At 39.0% G+C, this 12,739-nt stretch overlaps 1 protein-coding gene across 2 annotated transcripts in view; it reads left to right on the top strand.

The window, feature by feature from the left end:
• Positions 1–6,319: 6,319 nt before the first annotated feature.
• The window catches only part of LOC117520634 (rab11 family-interacting protein 1-like), a 39,029-nt gene continuing 32,609 nt past the window's right edge, over positions 6,320–12,739 (top strand). For both annotated transcript variants that reach the window (XM_034181941.1, XM_034181940.1), the window contains exon 1: positions 6,320–6,805. In XM_034181941.1, coding sequence (XP_034037832.1) covers positions 6,420–6,805 — 386 coding nt within the window. In that variant the 5' untranslated portion in view covers positions 6,320–6,419. The remainder of the gene's footprint in view (positions 6,806–12,739) is intronic.

The raw sequence follows: 12,739 nt of genomic DNA, 5'->3' as shown, positions 1-12,739 counted from the left end.
AACACTGCAATTCAACATGGACTTGTGTACAATCCTGCTGCAATGTGCAGTTGCATCATATCATCATGATGTGTGTGGCCCACTTGATTAGTCTGCTGATGGGCAAGTACACATTTGCTACTTGTTTCACTGTCATGGCAAACTTAAGAAAGTGCCTGGTCCTGGTGGAGTCTGGCTTTGAAGCCAGTTTGAAGTCCAGCTAGCGTATGGGAACCCCACCATGACACCGCTTGCCCAGGAGCCATTATTTATAAATCACAATCCTGTAGTTTATATTTTCTGAAAGTTATGGTTTAATGGTTTTTCCATATGCAATGGATTCATAAGCAGAGGTGAAGATTATCTATGAACTTTATGAAGGGAAATCTAGAGGGGGGATATTACTTTTTTTTTTAGTTCCAAGTCTCCTGGGCCAGTGGACAAAACACTGTCTGCCCCTGCTGATCAAACAAAACATACAGGTCGCATTCCTTCCCAACAGTTTTGTAGCTTTTTACCATTTTTTGTACATACAGTTTTCTTTTGAAGCACAGTCTTGAAGGATGTTTTATTTTAATGCAAATTTTAAGTCTTCCATTTTCTTACTTTTTGATCAGTAATCACAGGAGGTAATTTTCTGATTAATTTTGGCACAATACACATGCAGGCCATTGAATTACTGTGGAAAATACTGCGTAACAAGGTCAATACCTCCACCACTAACACTGCACGCCATCATCACGTGAATAATAAGGACATTAAATAGTCCTGCGAATTTTACATTATTGGCTAAGTACCGTACCTTTAATTGACAGCCCCTCTACAGGTAGTAGAGCAGGTGGATCAGTGGAATAAAGAGTACGTCTACCACCTGTAGACCTGGGCTCAACTGTTGGTCACCCTACCTGTCTTTGTTCTTGGAAAAGACACTTTCTTGGCATTTTCTCAGTCCATGCAACTGAAAATGAGCACCAGCCTTGGCAGGGGAACTAACCTGCTATAGACTGGCATCTCATCCAGGAGGAGTTTCTAATTTGCTTCCCCCTGCAAAATCCGGGCATAAGCACTGGTAACAATGGGCCTCAGGGCGGAAAGGAGTTTCTTCTGCTACAGGAGTGCCTCTAACAAAAGGTTGTGTTGTGAATTCTTGTAATTGCATCTAATTTCCACTCTCCTTTTAAAACACTTCTTGTTGAGTTTCATTTGTGTAATTTTGAAGCATCTTTCTATTGCTACTTCTCTCTAAAAGTTCTTGTCTTCTCCAATACTCATTGGGAAGGTTTACAACAGCATGTTAAGCAGTCGGGATGAGAGTTGTTTCCAGATTTGAGGGTTTGGTACTGTGCTTAAAACCAATGGCTTTCTTCCTCTAAATTCACAAACTTGCTGACCCAAGTGAAGAGGGTCAAACATCTTGAGGTCTTGTTCACAAGTGAAGAAAATTTGTGGCGGGGAATCAACAGGTGGTTTGAAGCTGAATCACACGTTATCCAAGCATTGCTTCTCACTGTTGTAGTGAAGAAGGACTTGAGCCAGGAGACAAAGTTTTCATTTTACTTTTTGATTCACATTCCAACCCTCGCCTATCATCATCAACTTTGGGTACTGACTAAAATAAAAAGATGGTGGATACAATCGGCCAAAATGACTTTTCTTCACATGGGTGGTGGGTCTCAGTCTTCAGGACAGGTGAGAAGCTCTGGAGAAGCTCTTAATTTGAGCTGTGGCTTTTTTCACCATGTGGTACACTTGCACTCTTGCCTCAAAGCATGAAGGTCTGGAGCTAAATTGCCCAGTACCTTTCTATGTGGAGCATTGGTATGTTCCTCTTGTGTCCACGTGTTTCCTCCAGGGACTTTTGTTTGTGTCCTACCATCAGAAAGCATGCACATTAGGTAAAATGCTCCTTTGACTGCCATTGACCAGGGCAGTGTTTGTAACCTTGAGTTGTTCCCTGGCTGTTGGATTATAGCTACCCACTGCTCTTCATGGTTGGACTGTAATTTATTGTTGGGTTATATTTAATTTTGTTAATTTTTGCACAGAAAAGAGCCAGTTGAGGTGATTTGCTCATCTGAGTAGGATCACTCATTATTACTTTATTTTGGAAGTTTTCCAGGCATGTCCACATGGGTCTAGGACAAACCCAAAAGCTACTGGATGAATTATATGTGGACAAAGACTGGGCTTGTTGCCACACTAAGTTTAGCCTGAATGAGGAGAGAAATGGATGAATGGAAACACGATGAAAATCCTTGGAGAATTCCTTGCATCTAAAAGGAATTCCTAGTTATGAATCATGTATTTGGCGTATTTATTACAGGTACTAAAAGGAATATTTACAAGAAAACAAATGGAACAGACATGAAGAAAAACAGCTTTATGGTCACGTCTCAATTCATTCATTCATTCATTCCTTTTTTCCAAACTGGCTTAGTCCTGTTAAGGGTCACCGTAGTGGCTGGGGCCTATCTCAGTGGTCTCATGTTTCTAATATTACATCTAAACATTAGTTGTATCATAAATTCATTCAAGAGAGCCTTAAACCTGAATCAGGACCTACAACATGGGTCACACAGAATTTTTTTTCCCTAACTGGAACAATGCAGCCCCCTCCCACCCCCATTCTTGTTAATGAGACACTTCTATTCATAATCAGTTAGTACTGATTTAATTGAAAACAATCAAATTTTTTGTTCAAAAACTATTTTCTTTATGCAGTTCTTATGTGCACTTTGAAATGTGTCATTTTAGCCAAAGCAGTCCCACAGTAAGGAGAAAAAAAAAATTCTGATGAGTATCAAAACATTTATGACTTAAATTTGTTATGCACCGAATGGTTTCATAACACTATTCTCTACATTTGAATGTATCAAAGTTATTATGTCATTTTGCCAAGTTCCTTTTGGGGGACATTTGACAGTGTTGTGTTAATGTGTATTATAAAGTACAGTATTGTGTAAGGTGTTTTTGAAGTACTGTGTCTCTTCTGAAAAGCCAAGTAGTCAAGTGCCACAGAAACCTTACTTTGAATTCTGTTGTGTATTGTTCTGAATGTGAGCATTTATTTGTAATCACTCTGCATTTTGACTGTCATATTCTTTACCTTCGAAGTGGCTGTATAAACACTGTGAAACATCACTGATTTTTATAAATTAAATAGCTTTTGTTGTTTTTTAATTCATGATGAATAAAAATTGAAGCTGAACCTTTGCACTTTGCTGTACTTTTCTATATTAACTTCCCTACATGCCTGTACAGTACCTACATATCAGTTACTGCATTATAATAACTCTCACAATTGTAATAATTATTGCAACAGCAGATGGACACAAATGCACAGCTAACTTGATCACTATTGTAATAAATGTTGTTATAGTAATGTAATGCCCATCTACAGAGTCTTAGATAATCAGTTTCCTCATATGTAATACAACTGTGGGCAAAAATAACCACTATTGTAATAGTTATTGCAATACCTTAGTGTAATAATCCTGTACAATAACATTGCACAGGGTTGATATAAACCAGTTTATATAACAGCTGAGTAGATCCTTGTCATTTGACTGGTGCTTTGTATGTCACATGACATGGATTAATTGTCCCATTTGTGTTGCATTGCATTTAGAGTGCAAATTTGGTTCCATACATTTGGTACCATTGCACTCTGCACATGTGCACACGCACACACATGCACGTGCACATGCACACACATGCACGTGCACACACACTCGTGCACATGCACGCACATGTGCTCGTGCACACACATGCGCGTATGCACGCACAAACAAAACAAATCCACTGCACTGTCTGGAACTGGAAGAAAGAATGAAAAGCTGGACTAATTCTGACATGATTTTTTTTTTGCTGCACTGAGGATTTACAGTCTTTTTTTGGTAGTACATGCATGCGCACAAGTGCCGACCCAGTTGCGTGTGTGCGCGACAACGACATGATGATTTGATTGAGCTAACTGGCACTGCTAATTCTTGTAACACACACACACACAAAATCCACTCCGCTGTAAGCCATCTGGATGCATAAAGAGCTGTTCAGATGAAAAGCTGATGTGATTTTTGGCTGGACTGAGGAACTACACAGTCTTTTTTTTTCTTTTTGTTTTTTATGGAAGTCCAAAGTCAGTGCACAGCATCACTGGACTACACGTCACAATTTGGACTTTAGCACCAGTGGAACGCCAAAATGTAAGTCCCTTTTCTGTTGTTTATAAATGAATAAAATATCAAATGACAAGGATCTATTTTAGCCATTATATAAAACGAATACTGAATGTTTTACATTCTTTCAATGGAATGAATATTTAATTCAGTAAAAGCTGGAACATACCATTCAACGAGGCAAATGAAATATTCGTACCATTGAACTAACATTTTTACTCATATCTTTTATACCATTAATGTAATAAGAACAAAAAAGTAGGCCACCAGGATTGGCTCGTTGATTGCTTCTTAATTCAATTTTTTTTTTTTCATAAAAATGGGGGGATTTGTTGCAAATTAAGCAGTTGTCAAAGGTGAGCACAGCAATCACAGGCTTGATTGCTCACACTTTTTTTTTAATATGATAGGTTGTAAAAAACAAACAAACTTACCTTTTCAACAGTGTTCATCCTTATGGTAAAGTTAAATTTGCAGCATCTGTCTGTCAATTGCGACACTGCAAGTCTATTTTTCTCAAGTTGGAAAAATGCAATTGAAAATGCAAATTCACATTAAAATGCATTATAAACATACAGATTTACATAAGTAATGAAAATTCTTTGATATTTTGCACATTGATAGTAACCTAAGTGTCAAAGTGCATGCTGGCCTGAGCTAAAAGTTACAGTGTTTTGCATCTAAAGTCACATATTCACACGTGTGTGTGTGTGTGTATATATATATATATATATATATATATATATATATATATATATATATATATATATATATATGAAAACCAGCTGAATTTCTCGAATGGATATATATATATATATATATATATATATGAAAACCAGCTGAATTTCTCGAATGGTGTCCACTCAGATGTGCCTTACAGTTTCTGAAAAAATTTTGATCAAGCAAAGCGGCAGTCTCTGAGCCATTCCTAAACAATGAAAAATAGACGGGAGGAGTGGACCACTCCTCACTCAAAGCCTGCCCACAGGCGAATGACGCAGCCGACAGGCGTGACCAAACTCTCGCATGCCCACAGGGTTTAAGCTTGTCTGATGTAATCACATGTGATTCAAATCCATATAGTTTTTGAAAAAAATAAAAAGATCAGATACTTTTCTAATAGACCTCGTATATATATATATGTAGAGAGAGAGAGAGAGAGAGGCTTGTGTGTGTCCACTAGGTGGAAGTACTGCTCCATTTCAAGAACCTTGAGTATAACACACAAGGGTACACAATTAGAGGTGGGCGATACCGGGAATTTTGGTATTGATCGGATACCAAGTGAATACAGGCCCAGTATCGCTGATATCGATACTGATACTTTTTCATATTTAAGCTTCATAGAGCCAAAAGACCTAGGATAGAATTTCGCCAAACATTGTACGTGACAACAAAATACTTTATTATCACAATAAACATTTTTGTTTAAAAAAATATCACTCAACACAACTTAAAATCTCCTGAGGTAGACGGCTGACAAACCACAATACAAGGGTGCGCTGCTCCGTGTTGTGTGACACAGAGCAGCGCTGATCTTACAGAGAGTAGACTTTGATGAATCTGCGTGTGCAGCAGTCAGTGCGTGCAGGAGAGAAAAAAAGCTTGAGTATCGATCTTTTTACATGAGAATCGTTCAATATCAATACAGCGTTGGTATCGATATTAGCATCGATCCGCCCACCTCTAGATACAATGAAAAACCAATTGCTTATAGTAGTGTGTTGTTGATATACATATATATTTAAATTTGCAACCTCATTGATTACAGACATTCTTATATATGATAAAATTTTGTTCCGTCTTAATATTTGCACCATCTTTAGTCTATGAATTACAGATGTTACTGTTATTTAAATTCACATGCTGTCTTCAATATGGACGTCTGGTCTGGGGTGAAAACATTTTGTCTTCTTTGTGTGTTTCTCTTTAACTCTGCGCCACATGTCTGACTGCATGCGGCCCTGCTGCTCTCGGAAGGCGGGTCGTGAGCACAATGAGCAGATTTGGGACAGAAAACTCATGATGCAGCGTTATGATGTAGCCAGCGCGGATCGAGACTGATTTTCTCTCACTAACTCGCCTTGCATCTTACGGGATTTTGGGAATGGCGGCAGCCGCTTGCCTAAAAAGTGACCTGGGATAAACCCAGCGGGGCTCGGAGGAGTGGAGATATTCTGCACCACTGGGTTTTTGCGCAGTGGGGAGAGGGGATGACACCGGATTTTCCAGTCGACTGATTATTGTACCAGCGGCTGCAAGATGATGTCTCTGATCGACCTGGACGACGACCAGCGGTGGGTGCCCACTCACGTCAATGTCACCGTCCTCCGCGCGCGGGGGCTGCGGACCAAGGGCAAGCACGGCAACCGCTACCTGTACACCATCATCCAGGTGGGGAAGGAGAAGTACACCACCGGGCTGGTGGAGAAGGCGGAGGTGCCCGAGTGGAACGAGGAGTGCTGCTTTGAGCTGCTCCCGGGCATCCTGGAGGAGGAGGGCGGCGGGAGGAGCGCCTACCCGCCGGCCAGTGGAGACCTGGTCCTCACGGTCATGCACCGAGTCCTCATCGGACTCGACGTGTTCCTGGGTCAGACCATCATTCCTCTGAATAAAATATTCCAGGAGGGAATGTGTCCTCGAGATGAGTAAGTGTTTGGATTGTAATTGTCTCGTTTTCTGTCATATTTTTGAGATATTCTCTTCTGAGGAGGATGGCACATGGGCTATGTTCACATTTTTAGTTGAAGTGACCTGAATAAGATTTTATTTTTTAGTTTGAGCACGTTTCAGCCGTCAGATGGCATTCTGTGGAAGCGTATTGCATTCACTTCATAAATTTATTTTTTGGGTTGTTATTCGGAGTAATTATTTGTGTTTTTCTGAGTAATTTATTTTTTTGTCTGTTTTTTGGAATAATTATTTCTGTTTTTCTGAGTAATTAATTTCATGGTTGGTTTTTCAGAGTATTTTTTCCTGATTTTCTGAATTTTTTTTCTTCTGGTTTTTGGACCATTTTTTTTTCTGAGTTTAGAGAGCATTTGAAGACACATTTATTCATTGAGAGCTTGATTTGGTAACAAACATGACATTGTTCAGTTTGACCAAGTTTTACTTTGATCTGGGTTTAAGACACTGGGAGATTGTCCTGTTTTTAAGTCATATAGATGGTATTATCATTAGTTTGTCGACTCTGCGCAGGCACCTGAGGACTTTGCGGCTGTTCAGAAGGAAAGCCCATTCAGATCTGCTAGACATAGCAGCTTTTCTCCAGGATCAATTGGACAGATACGGTATGCTTTATGGATGCAGGATGATGCATTTGAAATGCATTCAGACTGGCTATGTGGTGACTCAAGAGACGGCCAGGATACTGCTGTAAATATTGGCTCCTCACAGTTTGCAGCAACAGAAAAAATAGTAAAAAAAAAACAAAAAAAAAAAAACAGAAAAAAATAGTCAAAAAACAAACCTAAAAATAAATTACTCAGAAAAACAAACCAAAAAATAAATTACTCAGAAACCAAACCAAAAAATATATTACTCAGAAAAACAAATAATTATAAAAAACCCACAAAAAAATAAATTATTCAGAAAAACAAATAATTACTCCGAAAAACAAACCAAAAAATAAATTTATCAAGTAAATGCAACACGCTTCCGTAGCATTCAGTGGTTTACTAAAAATGACATTTTTCAACCTTGTCAAGACAAAAATTAAATTAGTTGATACAGTACTGATTTAGAATGCAACAAAAGTCATGGGCTAAGTGGTTATACAATGTAATGGCATGATGCAAGATAAAAAACATTCAGTAAATAGCTTGTTGCCACTGAAAAGGCAAGAATGTCATTAGAGGTTTCTGGTGGTGATTGTTCCTACAGAGGTAAACATGCACTTGTTTAGCTCACTAAATGTAAATTTAAAAAAGCCTCATTGCTGTCCTGCAGTGCTTCTCTCTTACAGAGCCCTTATGTATTTATTATTATCATTATTATTATGTACTGGAAAATAAATTGCAAATATTTTCTAAATTATTCTGTTGATCACTAAGGAAAGAAAAATAAGTCAAACCCTAATTTTTTTAATCAAAATTTTAGAGTGCCTAAATGTACGAGGTCTGTTAGAAAACTATCCGACCTTTTTATTTTTTTAAAAACTACGAGGTCTGTGAGAAAACTATCTGACCTTTTTATTTTTTTCAAAAACTATATGGATTTGAATCATGGCTTGCATCAGACAAGCTTGAACCTTCGTGCACATGTGTGAGTTTTTTCACACCTGTCGGTTGCGTCATTCGCCTGTGGGCAGGCTTTGAGTGAGCACTGGTCCACCCCCCTCGTCGGATTTTTATTGTCAGTGAAATGGCTGAGAGGATGCTGCTTTGCTCCATGAACTTTTTTTCAGAAACTGTTAGAGACAGCCAGTTGGAAACCATTCGAAAGATTCAGATGGATTTCGGTGAAGATTCTGTCGGCGTCACGAGGATTAAGGACCATTAAAACTGGATTAAAAACGGCCCACGGGGGGACTTCCGGAAATGGCGGCCGTGTAGAAAGACGCACTCTACCTCGCTCCGCTGCAACTTACAAAATTTGAGTTGATTACACCCCTGTTCCTGCTCAATTTTTGCTCAAAAGTTTTTTTGGGATATGTCCAAACCAAACAAAACACCAGGAGGGAAGACTGAGGCTCCGAAGCAAACGAAGCTGTCTGACTACAAACTTCGCAGTGAAACTCCCAAAACTAGCAGCATGGCTACACTCGACGCTAGTAGGGAGCCTCTGGACAAAGCTAACCAGATACTGGCCGCATTGAGTAGTATGCAAGCAGAGTTTTGTACGATGAAGACAGAATTTGCTTCAATGAAAACCAACTTTACTACAAAACTCGATGATATGGCCATGACGCTACAAGACATGAAACGGGAGCTAAAGGATAGCGACGAGCGAGTATCACGTGCAGAGGAACGCATATCCAGCACTGAGGATGAGGTGACTAGCCTACAAGCTAAAGTGTGCTTGCTTCTAGCTAAAAACAAAACGATGGAGGACAAACTTGTGGACCTAGAGTCGAGATCTCGCCTAAATAACTTAAGATTGGTCAATTTGAAGGAAGGGGCAGAAGGTTCAGATGCATGTAGATTCTTGGAGAAGTGGATAACCGAATTGCTTGGTGAAAGACTGTGGGGACCTGTAGTTTTGGAGAGAGCGCACAGACTCGGACAGAGGAAGGACAACGTGTCAAGACCGAGAGTGATGATTATGAAGCTTCTCGACTATAAAGACAGACAAGAGATCCTACGGGCTACACGGGACAAGGACATATCCTATGGAGACCAGAAAGTCCGCTTCTATCCGGACTTGGCCACGGGGATCCAGTTGCAGAGGAAAAAATTTGACCCAGTGCGCGAGGAGGAGCTGCGGAAGCTGGGTCTTCGACATGGAGTAGCGTATACTGCAAAGCTCCTAGTGACTTACAAAGGTACAACCCAGGTATTTAAAACACCAGCAGAGGCTCAGGTATTTGTTAAGAAAGTCCAGAATGCTATGAATCACGAAGATCACTAAGGTTCAGTTTAATAAATGGACATGGGCTACGCGGACTTGAAATGTCTGAATATATAATGTTTAACCTGGTAATTTCGTAACGCAGATCTGTTTACAATATAATGTTATATAAGTTCAATGTATTTTTCATTTTAAGCAATTGTGATATGATGTGATTCTGAGAGCCTTTTGTGAACAGGGGTTGAACCTTAATTGCAGATTAGCAGCAGCAGCAAAATGCTTAGTTAGCAGGAGTGGTTTGACTTATCCTCATAGGTGTGGATTGGTCCTTGGCATTAACGGGAGACAAAATGAGGGTGGGTGGGGTTCCTCTAAGATGGGGCAAGGGTGAGAGGTGTTTATGGGGCAATTTATGTTGTTCTTGTTGGATGTTGGTTCAATCATCCGTTTTGGTGGTGCACATAAATATTTGTCTCATCTTATTAAGCAATCTGACAATTGTTTTAATGTACTTATGTCTCAGGGAGTAAATCTTAATTTTATTTCATGGAACTGCAGGGGCTTACAGCGCCTCCAGAAAGTCAAACAAGTTATGAACAAATTGAAAGAGCTAGACTCCAAAATCATGTTTCTGCAGGAAACTCATCTTGTTGATGATGATATTCTTAAGGTGAGGAGGAGGTGGAGGGGCAGTGTGTTTACGGCACCATTTACGTCTCAATCTAGGGGGGTGATGATATTAGTTCATGAGTCAGTCCCCTTAAAAATTAAAAATATTATCAAAGACAAAAGGGGAAGATATTTGATTGTTCAAGGCACACTTTTATCAGAAAATCTCAATTTAACTAATATTTATGGTCCTAATGTGGATGACAGTAATTTTTATAGTGATCTTTTTCTTACTCTTTCTACCTTTCAGGGCTCTCACATAATTGGAGCAGATTGGAACGTTGCATTATCCCCACATCTGGATCGGTCAACTGGTTTAGATCAATCACATAATAACTGTAGAATCACAATCCTTAGATTTATGAAAGAACTTCAGCTGGTAGATATATGGAGGGAAAGGAATTTGAATGCTAAAACATACTCTTGTTACTCTGGTACATTTAAAACTTACTCAAGAATATACTTTTTCCTAGTATCTACAACATTACAATTCAAAATTCAAGATTGCTCTTAGGACAACATTGTGATTTCAGATCACGCTCCATGCCGCTTGGTTTATAAGGATACTAAACTAAGAAGAGACCCTCCAAGGTGGCAGTTTCAGCATAAATGGTTGCAGGATAAAGATTTGTTAAAGTATTTAGAGAAACACATTGATGATTTTTTCAAATCAATACAATGCAAACATCACTGTGTATGAAATGGGAAGCATTTAAGGCATTCCTCAGAGGCCATATAATTAGCTATATAGGATCCAAATCCCCCCCCAAAAATACAGAAATTAGGTTACAGTTGGAAAATAAAAGCGCTCTATTGGGGTGATATGGTACTATGATGTCCCTAAGATAAGATGGGACCTAATTATTCAAAACCTTATACGTAAGAAGAAGAATTTTAAATTCTATTCTAGAATTAACAGGAAGCCAATGAAGAGAGGCCAATATGGGTGAGATATGCTCTCTCCTTCTAGTCCCTGTCAGTACTCTAGCTGCAGCATTTTGAATTAACTGAAGGCTTTTCAGGGAACTTTTAGGACAACCTGATAATAATGAATTACAATAGTCCAGCCTAGAGGAAATAAATGCATGAATTAGTTTTTCAGCATCACTCTGAGACAAGACCTTTCTAATTTTAGAGATATTGCGCAAATGCAAAAAAGCAGTCCTACATATTTGTTTAATATGCGCATTGAAGGACATATCCTGATCAAAAATGACTCCAAGATTTCTCACAGTATTACTAGAGGTCAGGGTAATGCCATCCAGCGTAAGGATCTGGTTAGACACCATGTTTCTAAGATTTGTGGGGCCAAGTACAATAACTTCAGTTTGATCTGAGTTTAAAAGCAGGAAATTAGAGGTCATCCATGTCTTTATGTCTGTAAGACATCCTGCAGTTTAGCTAATTGGTGTGTGTCCTCTGGCTTCATGGATAGATAAAGCTGGGTATCATCTGCGTAACAATGAAAATTTAAGCAATGCTGTCTAATAATACTGCCTAAGGGAAGCATGTATAAAGTGAATAAAATTGGTCCTAGCACAGAACCTTGTGGAACTCCATAATTAACCTTAGTCTGTGAAGAAGATTCCCCATTTACATGAACAAATTGTAATCTATTAGATAAATATGATTCAAACCACCGCAGCGCAGTGCCTTTAATACCTATGGCATGCTCTAATCTCTGTAATAAAATTTTATGGTCACAGTATCAAAGCAGCACCGAGGTCTAACAGAACAAGCACAGAGATGAGTCCACTGTCTGAGGCCATAAGAGATCATTTGTAACCTTCACTAATGCTGTTTCTGTACTATGATGAATTCTAAACCTGACTGAAACTCTTCAAATAGACCATTCCTCTGCAGATGATCAGTTAGCTGTTTTACAACTACCCTTTCAAGAATTTTGAGAGAAAAGGAAGGTTGGAGATTGGCCTATAATTAGCTAAGATAGCTGGGTCAAGTGATGGCTTTTTAAGTAATGGTTTAATTACTGCCACCTTAAAAGCCTGTGGTACATAGCCAACTAATAAAGATAGATTGATCATATTTAAGATCGAAGCATTAATTAATGGTAGGGCTTCCTTGAGCAGCCTGGTAGGAATGAGGTCTAATAGACATGTTGATGGTTTGGAGGAAGTAACTAATGAAAATAACTCAGACAGAACAATCGGAGAGAAAGAGTCTAACCAAATACTGGCATCACTGAAGGCAGCCAAAGAGAACGATATGTCTTTGGGATGGTTATGAGTAATTTTTTCTCTAATAGTTAAAATTTTATTAACAAAGAAGTCATGAAGTCATTACTAGTTAAAGTTAAAGGAATACTCAGCTCAGTAGAGCTCTGACTCTTTGGCAGCCTGGCTACAGTGCTGAAAAGAAACCTGGGGTTGTTCTTATTTTCT

This window comes from Thalassophryne amazonica, chromosome 11 (genome assembly GCF_902500255.1).
Source record: "Thalassophryne amazonica chromosome 11, fThaAma1.1, whole genome shotgun sequence".
Taxonomy (NCBI): Eukaryota; Metazoa; Chordata; class Actinopteri; order Batrachoidiformes; family Batrachoididae; genus Thalassophryne; species Thalassophryne amazonica.
This window is presented reverse-complemented; position numbering and strand designations above follow the sequence as displayed.